The sequence below is a fragment of the Trichosurus vulpecula genome, chromosome 4 (genome assembly GCF_011100635.1).
Source record: "Trichosurus vulpecula isolate mTriVul1 chromosome 4, mTriVul1.pri, whole genome shotgun sequence".
Classification (NCBI taxonomy): domain Eukaryota; kingdom Metazoa; phylum Chordata; class Mammalia; order Diprotodontia; family Phalangeridae; genus Trichosurus; species Trichosurus vulpecula.
Genome location: NC_050576.1, coordinates 33,857,326 through 33,881,517, shown reverse-complemented (window position 1 = coordinate 33,881,517; position 24,192 = coordinate 33,857,326). Strand labels below are relative to the sequence as shown.

The 24,192-nt window shown below is 38.5% G+C and overlaps 1 protein-coding gene across 1 annotated transcript in view; it reads right to left on the bottom strand.

Annotated features, from left to right (window-relative positions):
- Positions 1–24,192, bottom strand: part of TESK2 (testis associated actin remodelling kinase 2) — a 132,127-nt gene that overhangs the window by 33,298 nt on the left and 74,637 nt on the right. Inside the window, exon 4 of the mRNA XM_036755288.1 lies at positions 16,381–16,429. Coding sequence (XP_036611183.1) covers positions 16,381–16,429 — 49 coding nt within the window. The remainder of the gene's footprint in view (positions 1–16,380; positions 16,430–24,192) is intronic.

Here is a 24,192-nt window from a genome sequence, read left to right as displayed (position 1 = left end):
AAGGCTACTTCAAATCCCAATATTCTGTGTTTTCTAAATGATTTTGAATAACTGTTGCCCACTTATCTCACTTTGTCTTTAGTGCGATAGGCAGCTCCCAGTTTATTATCCCTTATCAACTCTGGCTGCCCCTTCACTTCCCTGTCCCTAGCACCACATCAATAAGGAACACAGAGAAAATAACCTATGCTGGGACATAGGTTGTCATCATAAAATACCTGATGCTTTTGTAGTGCTTTCAGTCTTGCAAGACGCTTTACATAGAGCCTCATTGCAGCCTCACAACTGTAATTTGAATCTAGGCCTTCCTGCTCTGTGGGGTGTCATGCTGTCTCTGGGTATATGAAAAGTGACCATTTCCATAAGCCACACAACATCTTCCTCTTGCGTTTCAGCTACAGTTAGCTAAATAACCTGTATCCTGTCAAGTTAGCGCACTAATAACTTACCACTTCCTTCTAATGCTGGTTGCATTCATTTGTTCATGAAAAAGCTTTTCAATTTCATGTAACTGAATTTATCTATATTATCTCCTTTATCTATTCTTTGGTTAAGAATTCATCCCCTACCCCCAGCTGTGAAAGGTATATGATTGGCATAAAAAATGTTTTTCCATTTAATGTAATTTATTTGAAGTGCTTCCAGAAAAGTTTTAAGACCATTACACAAAAACATTCCTCTTCATCTGAGCCTTCAATGCCTTTCTTTTCCTGGGCCAGACTTGAGCTGTCTCTTTTCCCAACACTCTGGCTAGCCCAAGGCCTATGGTCTTCTCAAAGGATGGTTTCATTCTTTCTCTTCTGAACAGTCTCTCTCCTCAAGAAATCATTTTTAATAAACTTGTAATAGAAAAAAATTCATCTTATTTAAGATCTATAAACACAGAAATAGGTTTGCAGGGTAAAACTGAACACAACAGTTTGTTTCTTTTTAAAAAATAATAATGTACTTATACTTTAGTTTTTTTTACACTGATTATCTTGTCACAACAAATTTCTTTAACGTGCATGAGATATGTACAAGGTAAATTGACACATTTGTCTCCTTTCTTTTTTGTAAACTTGTAAGACATAAAATTTTTTTTTTAAAAACCAACCACCCATTTTTGGCAATATCTTAGCATTATTATTACTAGTGCTGGTGTGGGTACATTTTTGTATAGTTTGGCCTTAATATTTACACTCTAAAGAAGAATTTCGGTATATTTAGCATATTTACTTAAAGCTCACAACCCACCCTGCCCTGCCCATTGAAGATAATGATGATGATGATGGGCAAGAGTCTCCAGCCCTTGAGACAGGCATTGTTGTCGAAGGTGCCTTGGATAGAGCCAGCAGGTGCACCTCTTTGTCCTGTAGGTCATCTGGCAGACAGTCCTTCCTTCACATGGAATGGCCGCTGGTAGACTTGGTAGCACAGCTGCTTGTTGTAATGACAAATACTTCTTGAAACAGGAAGAGGTGTAGCTTCACACCCCTGTGGCTCTTTAGTTCACCATGACAACACAGTAGCCAGGAGCTGTCAATCAACAAGTCCTTCCATCCTTTTTTGAGATAGATCAGCCTGTCCATATAACAGTGGCGCTCAGATTATCCAGTATTGGTGTTGATCTCTGCCACAATCCCCTGAATGATGCTTGTGGCCTTTTCCAAGTGTTGTTGGTCTGCGTTATTATCATTTAAATATCTCAGTATATCTCTAAGAAGTAGAGGGCGCTTCACTAGCTGACTTCTGGGGATACTGAAGAAATTTGAGAGGTCCCGTTTCCAAGTGAAGGGTGGCTCCAAAAAGCACTGAAGGAAATCCTGCACCTGGTCCTGCTTCTTGTGATGCAGCAATGCCTCAGCAGTGATTTGGTTGTTACAATAGCTGTTCCAGGAGCTAAGAGATGGCAGCCATCCCACTAGGATAGGGCCAATATGCTTGGTAAATCTGTCCCTTTCCCTGTCTTCTCGAAGCTGACTAATGAGATCTTCATGCACGTTTGATCTCCTGCGTTCTTTATTTCTTTAAAGTACATTTTGCAACTGTAGTTATACAGGTATTGACTGTACTTTGGTAGATTGATTCCCTTTTATTTATTTTAAATTAATCCTTTCTATTACTAACTACTAAATTTTGTGGTTTTTATTAAAGAGAAATGCTGTTATTTTTTGTACGCTTTTACCATAGGTTGCAACTTTCTTGAAGCTTTTGTCTCAATTAGTATACCTGTTGGTTCCCTGGGATTTTCTAAGTAAACCATCGTGTTATTAGCAAATAAAGATAGTTTTGTCTTCTCTTTGCCTATCTTTACACCTTTAATTTCTTTCTCTTGTCTTATTGTCATTTCTAGAACTATGTAAAATAATAGCAGGGGAAAAGGGCATGTTTGCTTCACTCCTATATTTAGTAAGAAATTTTCTAGTTTTTTTCCCCACTGCATATGAATAGATGCAAAGTGAAGTAAGTACAACTAGAAAATAATATACATAATGACTACAATAATGTAATTAAAAAGAACCACCACAAAACTGAAAATGAGTGCTGTATTATAAATTTCCTTTAGCTTTGTTGTGATTTCCCCTTATTCACTTATTTTGTTGGTTTGACTTGCTGTGCTCTCATTTTAATCAGATTAGCTAAAGATTTATCAATTTTGCTGGTCTTTACAAAGAACCAATTTTAAGTTTTGTTTATTATTCCTATAGTGTTTTTGGTTTCCAATTTATCTATTTCTCCTCTAATTTTAAATATCTTCTCTTTTGGCTTTAATTTGGGCTTACTTATGGCTTTCTGATTTTTTTAAATGGACATTTAGTTCACTATTCCTGTCCTTCTCCATTTTGCTAACATACATTTTTAGGGATATAATTTTTCTCCCAAAGACTGCATTAGTTGCATACCAGATAATTTTGGTATGCTGTTTCATCATTATCATTCACTTCCACATAAATAATGTTTGTATGATTTGTTCTTTGACTCAGTCATTATTTAGGATTTCATTAAATCTCAATTTGGGTATGTGTCTTTTCTTTATGTTCCCTGAACTAATTACTATTTTTATTGCTCTATGGTTTATAACTAGTATATTTACCATTTCTGCTTTTTTACTGCTGCTTTTTTTTTTGCCATATCTCTATGTTCTAATATGTAGTCATTTTTTATACAAGTTCCATATAGTCTTGAAAAATACATATATTCCAAAGCAATCTCATTTAGAAGATGCCTTAAGTATTCTAGTTTCTCCAGCAATTTGTTTAATTCTGTATTTTCTCTTTTATTTATCATTCTGACGAACCTGTCCTTAACTGAGAAAGGGAAATTAATTATTTTTGTATTATTGTCTATGTCCTCTTGTAATTCTGTTGATTTTTCCTTTATGTATTTAGATGCTAAAGCATTTGGACCATATAAGTTTGATACGGATATTGGTTTGCTTCATATGACTACTTTCAACATAATGAAGTTTCCTTATTTAATGTCTTTTTATGTTGTAAATTTTTTTGATTTTGCTTTGTCTGATAGCATGATTGTAACCCCTACTTTTTTGGATTCATGTGATGCATAGTCCAGCCCCTCATTTTCACTCCTGTATATGCCTTTGTTTTCTTATCTAATATGTTACTCCCTTTCATTTTATTGGGTTATTTAAACCATTTACATTTAAAGTTATAAAGTTAGGTTCAAATTTTCTTACACTTGCCTCTTAGTATTAATTTTTTTCTTTAAATTAAGATTTATTTTTCTTAATTCTTCTTAGTTAAAGACTGCACTTTGTCTCTAATTAATTTTGTTATTATTTTGTCAATATAAAGAATCTGATGATCTGCTTCGTGTAGCATTAAAACTGTAAATCAGCTTTAGTAGTATTGTCTTTTTTTAATTGATTGGCACGATCAATGAATATTCCTCTAGCTATTTAAGGTGTTTTGGGTTTTTTTAATTTGCCTAAGGAATATTTTATAATTGAATCTATTCAAGTATTTGCGTTTTGGTAGATTTATACTCAAATATTTTGTGCATTTTGTAGTTATTTTGAATGGCATTTTCCTTTCTATTATTACCTCTTGAATTTTGTTATTATTGTATAGAAATGCTGTTCATTTTTACTGATTCATTTTGTAGCCCTCAACTTTGCTCATTATCTCAATGACTGTCTTTGCTGATTCTCTAGGATTTTCTAAGTAAGCAGAAAAGGATAGTTTTTTTCTCCCCTTTGCCTATCTATACCTATAATTTCTTTCTCTTGTCATTGCTACTGCTAGCACTTTTGTAACTACATAAAATAGTAGTGAGGAGAGTGCATCCTTGCTTTACTCCTGTACTTATTAAGTATTCTGCATCCAAACTGCATACGGTACCTGGTTTTACTTTTAGGGCCATACTCAGTATGTTTTTAAAAGGTTCCTCTACATCTATACTTTGTAGGGTGTTTAGCATAAATGTGCATTGTACTCTGTCAAAGGCTTTTTTTTCTGCATAATACTAGCTAGCATTTATATAGCACTTCATAGTTTGCAAAGTGCTTGCCAAATGCTATCTCATTTTACCCTCACAATCGTGGGAGGTTGTTGTTGCTATCCCCACTTTACCGAGAGTTAGAGGCTTGCCGGGTTTACAAGCTAAGTGTTTGAGCTGTCTTTGCTGGGGTCTGAGGGGAAAAAATGATGCCTCCTGTCTCATTCTCAGGGTGCCATAATGCTCCTACATTGCACAGCTGGAAGCAGTCAGTCCAATGCCATCTACAAGCAGGAGATACTGAAGAACCTCACCCTTTGTAAGGAATCCTTCTTCCATTTGGAGTCTGTTCTGAGTATCCTTCGCAGCAGCAGGAAACACCTCTGGTTAATATCTGTCTCCTTGCTTGCTGTTTCACTTGATAGGGACAAGAAGATGATTCTAGGACAAAGTTACTGCCATATCAGAGAATCTTGTATGACTTGAACTTATGCACAGGATGCACCTTAAGTCTGTTTGGCCTGCAGTCCAATGCTTTTTAAAAATTATCAATAAATATGGTAAGATACTGTATTCTCTGAACCTTTCAGTCAACTCTATGACTATGAAGAAGTGGTCTGCTGTCAAATGTTCTATGCAAATACCTCACTATTATAGCCTTCTAACATTTTTGTTAAAAAAATACACCTAACTCTATACAAATACGAGTATATATGTACACACGCATGCACACACACACAGACACATGCAGAGAGATAGAGAGTATTCAAAAGTTGGGGAGGGAGAGGTGAAAAAATAAGCATGTGGATTAGCAATTATCGATAACCTCTTAATCACCACCGGCTGGCAATGATGCCGTTGATTTTTTTTCTCCTTGTCTCCAAACAAAATCAGCTCGTCTGTAATTTCTACCTACTGATCCCAAAGGGCAGAACTAGAAGCAAACAAAACCAGTGTAAACCCTGTGACAGCCCAACAGAAAATTTGTTGACAGTTCACATGCCCTCAACCAGCTTCTTCTTATTTTTCAGGCTAAACATCCTGGTTCCTTTAACTGTCCTCATATAGCATTATCTCTGGTCCCCTTACTATCCTGGTCATCTTCCATTGGACATTAATTGATATCTCTCCTAAAATGGGGTGACCAGAACTGAAAAGAGTACTTCATACATGGTCTGACCAACACAGAGTACAGTGGAAATTCTTGCCACCCACATTTTAGTCACTATGTCTCTCTAAATCTTAGGATAGGATCGTTCCACGCCACAATACCTACTAAGCTTACACTGCAGCCATGTATTAAAACCTCCAGTTATTTTTCACGTCAACTACAATCTAACCAAGTCTCTCTCATTGTTCAAAGTTGAGTTTTTGAGCCCTAGGCTAAAACTGTACATTTACCTTATCACATCTCATCTTATTCATCCAACATTCAAGCCTGTCAAGATGTCTTTGAATACCTTACTCTATTCTCAAATCTGTGACCTATCTCTCTCAGATTGCTGACACTGGAACATTTGCTAAGCAAGACATCCAAGTCACTGTTAAAAATGTTAAAAGGAACAGGGCCAACTTTCACAGCCAAGATGGAAGAGGAGGAAGAAGCAGTACAGATCTTCCACAACTACCCCAACGATGACCAAAAGAGAAACTACAATGAGCCATTTTTTCAGCTCAAGGTCACAAATTCAACCTACAAGCACGTGACCAGGGCAGGAATTGTGGGAAGGGGTGTATTGGAATCATGAACTCAGCTTGTAGGGCTCTGAAGTAGGCCAGCTAAGAAAGCCCATCAACCCAGACTTTGGACTCCTTGGACCTAAGCCAATAACTGAGAGGGGTACTCAATGCTAAATCAACTCATAGGATATGGTGAACTCAGACCCCCTCCCAGACTAGCAGCTCAAGCCTGGAGCACAGATCTAGCATCCAGAAACCCCCAGGAGTTGCCCAGAGCAGATCTTGGACCCAGTGCTGGGCCCAGGAATGCAGTGCAGGAAAAGGGTCTTACAGAGATGCAGGGATCACAGACTCAGGCCCAAAAAAGCTCATAGTGAGGCCAGCATGAATCCTTCATTTTTTTCTAAACCAGAATCCCTTCCTGCCCTAAGGGACCTGGCACCAGAGGCTCTCACATCTATTGCCCTATGGACCACAGAATTAGGCTGCAGGCCATTGGAAAAAGACTAAACAAACAAAAAGATAAAGAGTTATTATGAGGCCTGGGAGTCCCAGAACACAAACTCAGAATAATAACTCAAAAACACCCACAAGCAAGGCCTCAAAGAAAAACAGCTTGCTTACAAGATCAATAAAATTAATAGAAGAATGATGGTAAGAGTTTAAAATTGAGTTGTAAAATATTATTATAGATGAAATGAGAGTGGTAGAGTAAAGAATTGAAAAAGAAGTGAGAGTTACCGAGGAGAAACTTGACACAAGAGGTACAAAACCTTACCCAAATAATAAACACCCTGAAAATTAGAATGGACCAAAGAGAAGTTCATGACTTCATAAGGCATTAATAAATATTTTTAAAAATTAAAAGATTAAAAAAGAAGAAACTGTGAAATACCACTTATCAGAAATGAATGACTTGGCAAATAGATGCGGGAGACATAATTCAATAATAAGTAGATAGCTGATGACCACAGCTGAGGGCAGGGGTTGGAGACCTTTTTGATCCTCACTACTACTTTCCAGCTCTCCCCCTCCCATCATCACTCAGTGACCTATCCTGTGTAGTTCACCCACTCCACTTTATTTCCCAATCAAGATTCTAGTAGCTACTTATCTACTGACATACAGGCCACTCTTCTGGCCTCAATCAGTTCAGTGGCCAGCTCCCAGTCTCTCTCCTTCCCAACTCCTGACCTTCATACGGATACTCCTTCAAACACTTCCCAGTTCCTGAATCTACTCAGTTCCCAACCCTTGCTCCTCCAGCCCACTTCAGCCACACAGAGTAGGTGATCACTCTCTTCATCTTTCCATCACTCACAAGTATTCATTTGCATGGTCATGATCTCTTGTCATTCCATCTCTCCCTCTGCCTTGTAACCCCAAATCCCGTTCTTTGTCCTCGATGTGACCTCCAATCCCTCAACTCCTCAGTTCTTTCCCAAGCCATTTTTCCTGCAGTGACTACTCTCCTGCCTTCCCCATCATGACCCCTTGGTGAACCAGTTAAACATTACTCTGTCCTCTTTTCTCAAGTCCCTTGAGAGACTTTTATCCTACCAAAGATCTCACCCTGCTAAGCCTCTCAGCCTTAGATTACTGTCACCATTCACTTTCTGCACTCCTACTCGTATGTTGCTAAATGAAACTGGAGAAAATCATAAAACCCTGCTGACCAGGGTGACTACAAATTTATGTTCTATAACCTCAACTGGGCCTTCACTATTACAAGGCAATCCTTTCACATCTCCCCCACTGACTCACTGTTCTAACCAGCTGAGAATTTTTTCCAAACTTTTTGATCTCTCATTAAAATTCCCTTGGCTCAGAACTTTTCCTCATATTTCACTGAAAAACTGAGGAATTCACTGAGAGCTCTCTCTCCTCCTCTCTTAATCTCACATTACTCAGACGCCTTTTGCCACCAGCACTCCTGCCTCCCATGAAGAGTGGCCCTTCTTCTTGCTAGACAAGGCCTCTACACGCACAAGGGATCTCATTCTATCCCATCTTCTCCAGCAGATCACTCTCTCTATCATTCCAATTCTCCCACTTATCTCACTCTCTCCCTATCTACTGGCTGCTTCCCTTCTGTCCACAAATATGTCCACAGTCAAGATCACACAGGATTTAGCAGCTACCACTATAGAGAAGGGCAGGTAATGCAAAATTCCAAAAGGCAAAAGATGCAGGCTTAAAATGAAGAGTAAGTAATTTACTCAGCTAAATGTGTGTGTGTGTGTGTGCGCGTGCGCGTGCAGAAATGGACCTTTGATGAAACAGATGACTTCTAAGCATTCCTGATGAAAAGACTGGGAGCTTAGCAGAAACTTCAAAGTACAAACACAAGAATAAAGAGAGCTATAAAAGGGTAAATACAAGCAATCGAAATAAAAAAAAACTTTATAAGGATGAAGTATTTGCATTTTAATGGGGCAGGAGGTGGTGGTGGTATGGTACAGGTTTCCTCTAAAATCAGTGATGTCAGCAAGGGTCATAGAATGAGTTAAGTAAGGGCCTGTGAGTGATTTTTGTTATGTTTTGATGATCTTAGTAGGAGAAAGAGAGAGGAAGAAAGGATACACTAGGAAAGAAAAGGAGAGGAGTGGGGAGACATCTTGAATAATTGGGAGCATAAGAAGAAGTCTTTACAAACAAGGAAAGGGTCAGAGGAATGAGTATCACATGAACTTCACTTTGAACTGCTGATGAGTAAAGTGAGCAGAACCAGGAGAACAATTTATAACAACAATACTGAAAAAAACAAACAATTTTGAAATACTTAAAAACTCTGGTTAATACAATGATCAAACAAAGAACTGATTAAGAATACTGCCCACCTGTAGCTACACATATTTTTTGCAGGTTTTTTTTCAGGGTAGGGGGTGGAAGTGGTGAAGAGAAAGGATTAAAGAGAGCAGATGTCTATTAATTTTTTTTGAAAATTAATTTAAAAATTAAAAATGTTAATTTAAAAAACCAGGACCAAGGACAAACATCTGAGGTACTTCTCTAGAAGCCTCTTTCCTACTTGACAGTACGTGTCGAAGCTCACCAGTGTGGATATTCCCTCCAATGTAGAACAGTGGGAAATATTCTGGATCTGAATTAAGGGCACTTGCTGTGTACCCTTAGCAAATGCCCTTAACCTTTCTGGGCCTTAGTTTTGTCCCTGGTAAAATGAGAGGGTTGAATTAGATGATCTTTGAAGTTTCTTGCACTTAATATGCAAAACTAAGGCAATACTACCCAAGAACAGGGAGACAGCAGACAACAGCAGCAGAGAACATTACATAACATCTGGGAAACTGGAATCTGCAGTTGGCTGCTGTCCATTAGAAATAATTGATGTGTTTCGTTACTTTACCCAGGGAGTCAGCTTTCACTGTGGTGAATGCCTTGGTACAAGGGCAGTGTAGAAGCCATAAGCTGGCAGACTGAGTCAAACTCAGTGCAGTTTTTCCACCCTTCTTAAACTGTCAACCTAGACGATTTCCATCCCCGCCATCCTGAACAGAAAATCTGTGTGTCAGTGTGTCTGTATGGTTACAGAGAAAGCAGCTGCCACTCTCTTTGGGGCTACTCTGTGTTCAGATAAGCTATTTCACAATAATCACTCCCACATATCTGGAGCAGCATAGCTTTGTAGATAAGTGCTAGTCAGGAAGACTGGAATTCAAACTACCTTTCAACTCTGCCCATTAATAGTGCCTAGCACACAGTAGGCACATAATAAATGCTCCTTGATTGACTGACTATGGACTAGTCATTTAACCTCACTGAGCCTCATTCTCTCATCTATAAAGAATTACTGTCTAGCGCCCCCTCCTCACAGGGTTTCTGTAAAGCTCAAATGAGATAGTACCCATACAGTACTTTGCATGCCTTAAATGCTTTAGAAATGACAGCTGTTAGTCAACTCCAAAATACTCAAGTGAATATATGACCTTGATATGGGAATTCCCACCATTGATTCAGATGATAACCTATCTATGCCACCTGGGAAATTCTTGTCTATGGCCTCCCAAATGCATGGGACAGGAAGGTGGGGGCTTCCCCACCTTCTTTCAATACTACAAGGATGCACTAGGAGGCCCATCCAATGTGCTGAGGGCTTCACCTACTTTCTTTTAATACTGCAAAGACACCGATGGGGCATCCCAATTATCCACTGGCTATTCTTCACTCTCCCTGCATGACCAATATCAGAAATGGGGTTTTCACTCTTTACAAAGAACAGTATAAACAGGGTTCCTGTCTTCAAGGAGACCACATGTAAATAACTAGATACACACAAGATACATATAAAGCAGATGGAAAGTAACCTGAGGGGAGAAGGTGATAGCACTTGGGGAGAGGGATGGGGGGAGACAGAGAAAGGCCTCAAGCAGAGGGCAGGGTTGGAGCTGAATCTTGCATGAAGCCAGGGAAAGCAAGAGGCAGAGAGGTGAGAAGGGAAAGAGCATTATGCATGGCAGACACAGCCAGTAGACAGGCCCAGGAAAGGGAGATGGAGGGTCACATGTCAGGAACAGCTAGAAGGCTGGGGTAACTGGACCACAGAGAGCCTGCAGGGGAGCAGTGTCTAAAAAGAACGGAAAGGCAGGAAGGGGTCAGGATGTGAAGAGCTTTAAATGCCAAATAGATAATGTTATATGTGATCTTGGAAACAACAGGGCACCACTGGAACTCACTGAACAGGGGGTAACAAGTAGATCTAAGCTCTAAAAATGACTTTAGCAATGGAGCAGAGAAGAGACCCGAGGAAAGATCAGTGAGAAGGCATCATGAACTCAACATGTCCAAAACAGAACTTACTATCTTTCCCTAAAAGCCATCCCTCTCTTCCCAACTTTCCTATACTTTGAGAATATCACCATCCTGCAAGTCATTAAGGTTCAAAACTTCAGTGTTATCTCAGATTCTTCATTCTCATTCACCAAATGTATCCAATCTGCTGTCAAGTCTTGACACCTTTCTCTTAATAACATGTTTCAGTTAGGTCTCTTTCTCTCCATTCAAACAGCTACCTTCCAGGATAGCCCCTTATCATTTCTCACCTAGACTACTGCAAAAGCCTTAATTTTTAAAAAATTAAGTTTTTTATTAATGTCATTTTTATCATTACTATAATTTCCTCCAATATCTTTTTCTCTCCCACTTTCTGAGAGCCATCCCATAAAATAATATTTTTAATATAAAAGAGAAAAAAATCAGCATAACTGATCAATACATTTAAAAAGCCTGAAAATATGTGCAAGGGAAAATCCCTGGGGACTTCCCACCTCTGGAAAGAGATATGGTGGGGATATTGGCTCATATCTCTTCTTTGGAGACATGGTTGTTTTCTGTAATTCTGCAACATTCACTGAGTATTGTGTGGCTAACCTTTTATTTACATCATTGTGGTCCTACATATTATTTTCCTGGCTGTTTACTCTACTATGCATCAGTCTGTGTAGATTTATCCATGCTTCTCTGGAATCCTCATATTCATCATTTCTTTATTTTTTCAATTTAAAATTATATTCTATCTGTATGTGTGTATGTATGTATGTATGTGTACCCTACTCCTCTCCTAAGTGAGAGTGAAATAAAAACAAACTTTCCATTACAAACATGTACAGACAAGCAAAATCAGGTGAAGAAAGGATACCCATTATCATTCCTATTATTCAATATTGTACTAGAAATGTTAGCTACAACAACAAGAAGAAAAAGAAATTGGAGGAATTAAAACAGGCAATAAAGAAACAAAACTACCACTCTGCTGATGATATGATGATATACTTAGAGACGGCTGGAGAATCAACTGAAAAACTACTTGAAATACTTAACAATTTTAGCAAAGTTGTAGGATATAAAATAAACCCATGTAAATCATCAGCATTTCTATATATTACCAACAAAGGCCAGCAGCAAGATATAGAGAAATTCCACTTAAAATAACTTTCAGACAATATAAAATACTTTGGGGTCTGCCTGCCAAAACAAACTCAGGAATTACATGAACATAATTACAAAACACTTTTCATACAAATAAAGTCAGATCTAAACATACAAATTGCTCATGGGCAGACCAAGCTCATATAATAAAAATGACAATTCTACCTAAGTTAATTTATTTATTCAGTGCCATACCAAACTGCCAAAAAATTATTTTATAGAGCTAGAAAAAATAATAAAATTCATCTGGAAGAACAAAAGGTCAAGAATATCAAGGAGATTAATGAAAAAAGGAAGGTAGCCTAGTCATACCAGATCTCAAATTCAATTATAAAGCGGTAATCCACCAAAACTTTCTGGTACTGGCTAAGAAACAGAGTAGTGGATCAGTGGAATAGACTAGGTATGCAAGACACAGTAGTAAATGACCATGGTAATTTAGTGTTTGATAAACCTAAAGACCCCAGCTTCTGGGACAAGAACTCACTATTTGACAAAAACTGCTGGGAAAACTAGAAGACAATATGGTGGAAACTAGATAAAGACCAATTTCTTATACTGTATACTCAGATAAGTTTAAAATAGGCACATGACAGACATAAAGGGTGATATCATGAGCAAATTAGAAGAGCAAAGAATAGCTTACCTGTCAGATCTATGGAGAAGGAAAGAACTTATGACCAAAGGATAGAGAGTATTATGAGATATAAAATGGATGATTTTGATTATATTAAATTATAAAGTTTTTGCACAAACAAAACCAATGCAACCAAAATTATAAGGACAGCAGAAAGCTGGGAAACAATTTTTATAGTAAATCTCTCTGATACAGGCCTCATTTCTCAAATATGTAGAGAACTGAGTCAATTTTATAAGAATACAAGTCATTCCACAAGCATTAAATGGTAAAAGGATATGAACAGGCAGATTTCAGATGAAGAAATCAAAGCTATCTATACTCATATGAAAAAATGCTCTAATTCACTATTGATTAGAGAAATGCAAATTAAAACAACTAGACAACTAAAACAGCTAATGTGACAGAAAACAAAATGATAAATGTTGGAGGGAAGGTGGGAAAACTGGAACACTAACACACTGTTGGTGGAGTTATGAACTGATCTAAAACCATTCTGGAGAGCAATTTGGAACTATGCCCAAGGGCAATCAAACTGTGCATACTCTTTGACAGCAATACCACTACTAGGTCTGTGTCCCAAAGAGATAAAAAAAAATTTTAAAAGGGAATTGACTGAAGAATTTTCTATCTTATTTATAAAGGTATAATAAAGTACAGACACTTCTTTGTACTGACTTTTAAAAGCTTAACAACTCATTGTCTGTTACTTGACCCTTACCTTCTATAATTTCATCAAATGAGCTGGAGAAAAATGAAGGGTTTCCTGATCAACTCCCCACCCCACCTCCCACATTGCCATGACCTAGTCAACTGCCTGATCTTGCCATTTCTAAGTTCACAACATCTTATTCTTTCACTGTACTTAAGCACTTCTCTCTATTCACAAAGCTACCACCTTAGTTCAGACCCTCATTAGCTCTTGTCTAGATTATGGCAATAGCCTCCTGACCAGTTTCCCTGCCTCAAGTCTCAAAACTCCAACCTACCCTCCATGTGGTTGCTAAGCTAATTTTCCTTAAATATAGATCTGGCCCATGTTACTTCCCTAGTCAATCAAAGCCAATGGCTTCCTATTGCCTCTAGGGTCAAATGTAAACTCCTCTGTTTCATTTTTCAAATCTTATTTAACATGACCCCAACATATGTTTCCAGAATAACTGGACAACACTTCGCCTCCCACAACCTGCAGTCCAACCAAACAGGCCTTCTCTCTGTCCCTAAAAGACAACACTCCATGTCCTGCCCAGTCCTTGTACTGATCATCTCACATTACTGGAATGCATTTGCTGCTCCCTTAGTTTCCCCTTTCTCTTATTCCTCTCTCCCTTCTCCCTTTCTCTCCTGTTCCCTGTTGAATGAAATGTGTTTCTCCGCTCAACTGTGATTGTGTATTTTTCCCTCCTTGGACCAGTTCAGATCATGGTGATGCTCAAGTGTTGTTTGCTCCCCTCAACCCTTACTCCTTGTCTGTATCTTCTATGTATGCTTCCCAGAAATGTGAGATCCCTTTCTTTCCCCTACTGTATTCCTCCTCCCTTCCTTTTCCACTTTTCTTTACAGATCATTCAAACATAACAGAGCCATGCCCAAGCCTTCTATCATCTCCATGTATTTGCCTGGCTGCCCAGTGTACGGCTGGGACATGCCACCTCCTTCCTTACCTGCCTGTTAGAATCCCCCATTCCCCTCAAGACTCAGCTCAAGTATCTCCCTCTAGATCGGTACTTCTTTTTTTGTTTTTGTTTTAGTTTTGTTTTGGCAGGGCAATTGGGGTTAAGTGACCCCAAGGTCCTCCTGACTCCAGGGCTGGTGGTCTACTCACTGCGCCACCTAGCTGCCCCTAGATCAGTGCTTCTTAACCTTTATTTGTGTCAACGAGTCCTTTGGCAGACAGCTGAAGCCTAAAGACCCCTTCTCAGAATAATGTTTTTAAATGCAAAAAGCAAAATACTTAAGATTACAAAAAATAAATTATATTAAAATTTATATATATAAACAAATTCAAGGGCCCCAGGTTAAGAATCTATGTTCTAGATAAAGTCTTTCCTGATTCCCTCATACGCTGGTGCCATTCCCACCAATCACCTTGCATCTTTTTTTGAACACACCTATATGTGTACATGTTATATTCCCTGACAGAATATAAGCTTTGAGGGCAGAGACTGTCTCACTTTTGTTTTTGAATCTCAAGTACCCAGCTACGTATCCAGCACAGAATAGGTACTTGATAAATGCTTTACTGATTATCAATATCCCCAAGGCCTAGTAGCGTATGTGGCACATGAAGGCCGTTAAAAATGCCTTTGAATGAAACCTTTCCAAAGAGAGCTCTATGGTCCTTTTGGTCCTGAGACAGCTAGGTAGTACAGATGATAAAGTACTGGGCTTGAGTTCAAATCTTGCCTCAGACACTTACTGACCCTGGGCAACTCACTTTAACCTCTGTTTCCTCATCTGTAAAACGAGAATAATAAGAACACCTACTTCACAGGGTTGTTGTGAGGTTCAAATAAAACAGACAATATTTGTCAGCGCAGGGCCTAGCGTATTCCCTTCCCTTTCCCTTCACCTTCCTCGGAGGAAGTTCGGCCCCACATCACAGACAAATCTGGACAAGCAGGGATGAAGAATGATGCCACCAGGCGGCAGGAAGCCTCCAGTACACGAAGCCCACTGCTGTTAAGTCTAGTAAAGCTGGATAGAGCCCAGGCAGCCAGGACCAATCTGCCCGAGAGGAATCTGGTCAGGCAATGGGCCTGACTTGAAGTCAGAAAGATGGGAATTCACATTCCCCCTGAGACATGTTCTAGCTAAGTGATCGACCAGCAAGTCCCTTAACCACCGCTGCCTCAGTTTCCTCCCCTGTAACATGTGGCTCATAACAGCATCTGCCTCCTGGTGTTGTTATGACAATAAAACGAGATAACAGGTGCAAAGTACTTAGCCACCTTAGAGCACTACGTCAATGCCAGCTGTTAGCATGGTTCAGACACTCCCAGCACTCTGCACCCACACCCCCTATCATGGTGCAGACTCTCCCAACCCTCTGGGCCCACACTCCCACTAGTAAGGATAGCTGATGATCACAGCCAGGCTGCTGGATGTTCAGCTTAACCTGCATTGTCTCATTTGATCCTCACAACTATCCTGGGGTGGAAGTGCTTAGACAGACAGTCACCTCCACTTTACTGATGAGGAAACTGAGTCTTGGAAGAAGTCAAGTTACTTGCACATGGTCACCCAGCTATTGATAATACAAAGCAAGATCTTAATCCAAGTTCCTCCTGACTACAAGGCCAGAACTCTTTCCACTACTAGGTCATTAGGAAGTATCATCTTTGTCACTGAAGCAGCACAGAGACAACACTGAGGTATAATGGAAAGAACACGAGATCAGGAGTTAGGAGGCCTTGGCCCGAAATGCAGCTCTGCTAGACGACTTGGGCAAATCCCTTCTCCTCGGGGGCCTCGGCTTGTTCATCTATAAAATGAGAGGATGAAATCTGACTTCTAAGCCCCTCTCATCTGAGAATACATTGATCACAGTGGCAGCATTAGACAAACACAGTGAACACATGGCCAGGAAAATGTCAAGCCTATGCTCGTATTCTATATATAACATGCTGAGGCTAAAAAGGCAGAGATTTGATGGAGCACAATCACTGGACTCTTACCTCTGTAAGTGCATGCAACTGCCCTTGGTGTACACACACCCCCATGAACCTACAAAAAAAGAGAGACTTTTTAAGAGTGAAAATGACACTGAACAGAAATACGATCCAGCGTGGACTGGTTGCCCATTCATTTTTAAAACAATCAAACTTCAGCATCGAGATGATGTTACTTACAGTCCAATATGTTGCTTATGAACATCTTCCATTCCAAGGCATTCTCGAAATTTAATGCAACAAACCCATAGTCATCCACCCACTGAGTAAAGGGCACTGCAGCAAACACCATGAGAAATATAAAGTTCATCAATCAGGCATTGACTGAGTGCTTACCAAGTGCCAGGCACTGTGCTGAGGATGAAAAGAAAACAGTCACAGCCATTGCCTTTAAAGAGCTCGTTCTCCAATGGGAGAGACAACAGGCCAACAGCTCTGCACAAGAAAGAGAGGATAAAAAAAAAAGAGGACAAATGAAATCAACAGCAGAGCCTGCAGAAAGGGGCATTTGAGCTGAGCCTAGAAGAAAGCCATGGAACCTAGGAGGCAGGAGGGACAGGGGAGACCAAGGGGGCCAGTGGAGCTGCTTGGCAGGGAATGTAAAGAAGAATGAAGTATAAGGAGAAAAGGAAAGTAGGAAGGGGCCAGACTGTAACAGGCTTAAAAACCAAGCAAAGGACTTCATACTTGATAATGGAGGCTATATGGAGCCTCACATGGATAGGCATATGCGTTAGAAAAACACTTTGGCAGGTGAGTAGAGAATGGATTAGACTGGGGAGAAGCAAGGAGACCAATGAAGTAGTGCAGGTGGCTGGGCTGAGGTGAGGGCGGTAGCTCTGTGACTGGAGATAAAATGAAATCTACAAGAGAAGTTGTGAAGGTAGAAGCAAGACTGGATCACAGACTGAATCGGAGATATGTGGTCAGCAAGAGGGGCTGAGGTAGAGACCCAGGTGACAAGGCTGGGGTGGATGGAAGGATCACAGTGTCCTTGACAATAAAAGGAAAGTAAGGAAAATGGAGGTGGATTTGGGAGCAAGAGATAATAAATTCCACTTTAGACATGTTAAGTTTGAAATATCTACAGGATCTACACAAAAGATGACAAAAGAAGCTAGGGCTGGGTATAGGGATGTGGCCATCATCTGTACACTGGTGAGAGCTGAATACTTGGGGGGTTGACAAGATCATCAAGGAAGAAGTGAGATAATCTAGAGGGAAAAGAAAAGAGGTCCCAGGGCAGAGCCTTGGGGCACACACGCAATTACTGCTATGATTTGAGTAGATGTCCTGAGTGATGTGAGATGAGAAGAGAAGGGAGAGCTCTCAGCTAACGGACTCCATTTTTCAAGAAAGCATGAGGCAAAGTTCTTAGCTAATAGGTTTGGGAAGGGGGTCCCTAGGCATGTGGGAAGCTTGAGAAGAGATTTAAAAAAGGTTTAGAACAGGCTCTGGTAAAAGGGAGCATGCATAGATTGAAGTATAAAAGGTTTACCTTGTTGCAGTGAAGGCCCAGTTTGAACACAATTGTGTAGGATGCCCTTTTCCCAGCTCTGTACAGCAGCATGTGAATAGGACTGCAGGAGGTGGATGATGAGAGTAATCCAAGGTTAGGTTTCACAAACTGGGAATCAGCAATAGAACAATGGAGCAAGGGATTCAACGGCTGAGGACACCATAGAGTGGAACTGATTTACTAAGAGGTCAAGATAGGGAAGGAAAGGGTGTGGCTGGTCCTGAGGTGATGTCCCAGGGAAAACACTGAGAAGTGGGGAGCTTAGAGATCAAGGCCAAGATGAAGAACAGAACTGGAGTTAGTCACTGAGATGACCATGCTAAGAAGCATATGGTCTAGTAGGGTAAATGCAACACTAACAAAACTAGAAAACAAAATCAAAGACGAGAGAAGAAGAGGTGCCCAGGAGGATATGAGGGGGGTTGATGGGGTGAGAGTGGGGAGAATAATCATGGCCTTTGAATATCGGAAGGGCTATCACACAGAAGAAGGAAGAGACCTGTTTTTCTTGGTCCCGGGAGGCAGGAATAGGTAGTCAGTCGAGGGAGTGTCTTTTACAGAAAAGAGTCTGTGATCCTATAGCAAAAATAGCAGGGGGAGACACAGAAAAAGAAGGAGGAGGGAAGCCTGTCTATTTGAAATTCAGTTGTCCATCCTTAAAGCAAGTCCAAAGAGATGAGTTCTAATTTGGGAGAAGGAAAAGAAGGACACAAAAATACAAGGGTGGGGGTCCAAAGAAAGCCAGTAGTCCTGATGGGGAGGGGCAGGAATAGAAGCCAGAGGTGCAAGGGTGAGCCTTTTAAATTCCCCATTATGTTAGAAAACACAGGCTGAAACACTGATTCTTTTGCTTTTTACAAAAAAAATATAATTTTTAAAAATTCTGAACTTAACAAAGCACCAAATAAAAGAACATTTCCTTAAACAAAAGAGAACAGAAAAAGAGGACTACATAGAAGACTGGGAATCTCTACTATGTATAGCTTGCTTTTCCTTTCAAATATATAATAAACTTAACATGCAATTTGCAAAGCTGAGCCACTTGTCTGTGTTTGCATTTACCCCTCTTTCTGTTTTTTAAAAAAATGTTCCAACAACTCTTTTTTCTTTATTTTCCATTTTCTTCTTTTGGGGAACAACTCTGTTGCTATCCTCTTTCTCTCCCCCCAACATCGGCCCACCATACATCCTACCTCCCAACTAGAAAAAAAAAAAGAAAGAAAAAGAAAAAGAAAACCCCTTATAGTAGATATGGATGCTCAAGCAAAACAAATTCCCATATGAGCCATATCTAAAAATGTGCGTCTTATACGGTACATGGAGTCCATTATCTCTCCTACAAGAGGTAGAAAGTAGGTTTCATCATGAGTTCTCTAGAATTGTGGTTGGTAACTGCACTGATAAGTATTCTTAAGACTTTCAATGTTGATTTACTTGCTTTATAATGTTATCACTGTATAAACTGTTCTCCTCGTTCTGTCCATTTCACCCTGCATCAGAGTTCATAAAATTCTTCCCAGGTTTTTCTGAAACTGTCGCTTTCATAATTTCTTATGGTCAGCTGAAGGTAGAAAAAAGGATGGAATGCAGAATGTGGATAAGTGCCCCTTCCTTTTTATTACTATGAACTTGACAAACATCAACAGACATGATCATTTCTCTATGTTACAGAACAGAAAGAGGACTACATATGTGAATCTCCACCACTTTCAAATTTTTTTGCATATTTCAAATTAAACATGGTAGTTTCAGTATTTCTCTACTTTTCTGTGAATTTTACTTGGCTCTCTTCTGTTGATCTTTTAAATAATTTATTGATGGCCTTTTCTTTTTTCACTATAATTACCCTTGTATCAAATAAGTATAGTCCTGCAATACAAAGCCACATATTAGCCAAGTCTGAAACTCTACTGTTGTCTTGTTTTAAGAAATTGCCACAGCCACCTCAACTTTGAGCAACCACTGCCCAGATCAAACAGCAGTCATCAACACTGAGACAAAAAGATTATGAATCACTGAAGGCTCAGATGATGGTTGGCATTTTTTAGCAATAAAATATTTTTAATTAAGGCATGTACATTTTTTTTAGACATAATACTGTCGCACACTTACTAGACTACAATATAGGATAAACATAATTTTTATATGCACTGGGAAACCAAAAAATTCATGTGACTTGCTTCACTGCAATATTCATTTTTAGCAGTCGTCTGGAACCAAACCCACAATATCTCCAAGGTTTGCCTTGTATTGATCAAGAAATCCAATGAAAAACTCCAGTGACTTCTTCCAATGGAGAACAAAAAAAATCTATCCAGGAGGCAAAAGGAAACCAGAAAAGAGGCCACCAGCAAATAAATCTCTGGCACAGTTTGTGCAAAGAAACTGTCAACCTCTCGGCCAACCAGAGAAGGGTCATAGATGTGTATGACCTGCAAGTCTTGTTTTCTAGAGGCAACAAAAGTATAAGGTTCCCCAGGGAAAACCCCAGAGTGGACAGAAAGGACAAGGCTGGAGATCTTGGAAGACACAAGGAACAGCAGCACTTAGGCTAAGACAGCCTGGGTGAACAGAGGCTCTCAGGTCCCCAGTACTCTGGCTTGAGATGCCAGAGGGCCCCGAAGATCCAGCACTCTGAACCTCAAATATCTAAGGGGGCCTTTTGGAACACCTTATACATGTACATGTTGTTTCCCTCAACAGAACTATAAGCCCTTTGAGGGCAGGGACTAATTCATTTTTGTCTGTTTCCCCAGCACCAAGCAGAGGATCTGGAATATAACAGGCGTTTAGCAAGTGCTTGCTGATTGATTATACAGCTAATATGGATGCTTTGAAATGAAATGATGTACACAAAGTCACACAGCTAGTAACTGGCAGATATCACACTAAAATCCAGGAATCCAGAGCCTTTTGGTTCCTACCAGAGGCAGCTAGGTATCACAGTGGAAGAAGTCCTAGGCCTGGAGTCAGGATAACCTGAATTCAAGTCTAGCCTCAGACATTTACTAGTTATATGATCTTAGGCAAGGCACTTAATATGTCTGCCTCAGTTTCCCCAACTGTAATATGAAGACAATAATAGCATCTACCTACAAGGATAGAAAGAGAATTAACAGTTTTGAACAAGAGGCATAAAACCTTGCCCAAGAAATAAATTCCCTGAAAATTAGAATGGCAAAAGAGAAGTTAATGACTCCATGAAACAATGAGAAATAGTAAAATAAAGTAAAAACATTGAAAAAAAAGAAGGCAATGTAAGATATCTTCTACCAAAACAAATGAACCAGAAAAAAGATGGAAAAAAGATCATCTGAGAATTACTGGGCTACTCAAAAATCATGATAAAAAAAAGCCTAGAAATCATAATTCAAAACTGCCCAAATCTCTTAGAACCAGAAGGTAAAATGATAACAGGAAAAATATCCCTCCTGAAAAAACCCTAAAATGAAGACTCTGATGAATATTATTATTAAAAATCAAGAGCTTCCTAGTGAAAGGAAAAAAATATATACTACAAGCAGTCAGAAAGAAAGAATTTAAATACTAAAGAGCTACATTCAGGATCAAACAGGATTAAGCAGTGGAAAGATTTAGGAGGGGAGAGTTTGAAATACACTATTTCATACAACAAAAAATAAAGACTTATAACCAAGAATAATTTACCCTCCAAAACTGAATATAATCCCACAGGAAGAAAAAAAAGGACCTTTAACTAAAAGGATTCCCAAGCATTCTTGATGAAAAGACCTGAGTAGAAACTATGAAATACAGAGGAGTCAAGAGAAACTTAAAAAGATAACCATGATCAAACAATCAAAAGGGATTAGACATAGATAAACCGCTTACATTCTAACACGGGAAGAGTACACATACATCTCCTCAAAACGCTATCATTATTAAATATAATAGAAAAAGTCTAATTAGACAGGCCCAGGAGTAGTTCTGTTATGTTTTGATAATCTTAAAAGAAAAATGGAAAAGGAAAGTAAGAGGAATACACGGGGGGAGAGGAAGGATGGGGAAAATTATCTCATGGTTAAGGTATACAAGTCGATCCTATACAAAAAAGGAGGAAGAGGTAGAGGGAGTGGGTGACAACCCTTCATTCTCATCTCAACTGGTCAAAGAAGGGAAGAATAGACACACAGACTTGTGTACAGCAACACATTTCACTCAACAGGGAAAGAGAAGGGAAAGGGTAGGGAAGAAGAAGACAGACTAACTCTAAGGAGAATGGGTTTCAAAGAAAAGCAAAGAATAAGAACCTTTGATTGACAGAAAGAGAAGACGGGCAGAAGAACAGAATCAGATTAAAGGCAGTTAAGTAGGGCAGTAGATAGAACATATAAATTGGAGTCAAAAGACCTGAGTCCAAATTCCACCTCAGACACTTACAACCTATATGGCCCTTGTATAAATCACTTAATTTCTGTTTCTATCAGTTTCCCAACTTGTAAAATGGGAGAAATAACAGCACCTATCCCGCAGGATTGTTGTGAGGACAAAAATCAAAAACATCTGCAAAGCACTTTGTAAACTTTGAAGTGCTATAAAAATTCTAGCTATTATTATTATACCAAAGCTAGAGCACTAGTGCTGCGCTTACTCATCTTTCACCACCATATTCTTCTTTATAAATAGGGAGGAGGAAACAAAGAGAAGGCATAGCATAGGAAAACAGAATGGAGAGAAATACACCATCACTAATCATAACTATGCACAGGAATGGGATGAACTTACCCACTATATGGAAGAAGATAGTAGAATGGATTAGAAGCCAGAATCCAACAATTTGCTATTTACAAGAAAATTGAAACAAAGATTCAGACAGATTTAATATAAGCATCTGGAGCAGTCTATTATGCTTCAGACACAGTTAAAAATGAAGTAGGTATAGTAATCAATATTTCGAACAAAGCAATAGCAAAAAATAGATTTAATTAAAAGTGATGAACAGGGAAACTACATTTTGCAGAAAAGTACCAAAGACAATGAAATAATATCAATACTGAACATACATGCAACAAATAGCATGGTATCTAAGCACTAAAAGAAAAAGTTAAATGAGTTACAGAAACAGCAAAACCATAATAGTGGAAGACCATAATTTACCCCTCTCAGAGGTAGACAAATTTTTTTAAAAAGTTAAAGACCTGTATAGAGTTTTAGAAAAGCTATGTTAGCCCTCTGGATTATGAATGAACATAGAAAAATACATATTTTCTCAGCTGTACATGGCACCTTCATAAAAAAATTTTTTAACCACGTATAAGGGCATAAAAACCAAACAAACAAGTACAGAAAAGCAGAAATATTAAATGCATCTTTTAGAGACCACAATATAATAAAAAGGATATTCAATAAACAGCCACTGAACACATGATTTAAAAATTGTTAGATACTATATGACCTAAACTTAAAGAATAAGTAGCTGAAAGAATAAGTCATAAAAACAACAATTTCATTGAAGATAATAAGAATAATACAATAACATATCAATATTTTGGTGAGTTAGCCAAAGTAGTCCTTAAGGAAAATTTTATATATCTAAACACTTTCATCAATAATGGAAAAAGGGCAGATCAATGAATTAGGTATACTACTAAAAAAAACACTAGAAAAATCAACGAATTAAAAACTCCCAACTGAAATTCAAAATAGAAATCTGGAAAATCAAAAAGGAAGTTAACATATCTGAAAACAAAAAAAAGCAACCCACTGAATTAATACACATAAGTAGGACCTTTTTAAAAAATAAAATTGATAAACCATTGGCTGACCTGACTTAAAAAAGAAAAAAGAAATCAAATTTCAGTGTCAATAATTTTAAAAGGTAAATTCACAACTAATGAAGAAATAAAAGAAATGTTAGGAATTATTTCACCCATTTATATGCCAATAGAACTGACCATCTAAGTTAAATAAATAAATATTTACAAGAAATAAAACATCCAAAGCAACAGAACAAGAAATGAAAGACTTAAATAACTCAGTCTTATAAAAAGAAATTGAATAAACTATAAATGAACTCCTAAAGAAAATAAACCCAAGACTAGATAGATTTACAAGTACGTTCCAATACATATTTAAAGAACAATTAATTCCAATATTATGTAAATTATTTTTAAAAATAGGAAAAGAAAGGGACTCCTAATAAATTCCTTCCGTGATACAAATACAGTCTTAATATGTAAACCAGGGAGACTCAAAAAAGAAATAACTAATATCTGTAATGAATGTTGATATAAAAATTTTAAATGATGTTAACAAGGAGATTATAGCAGCATATCATAAAG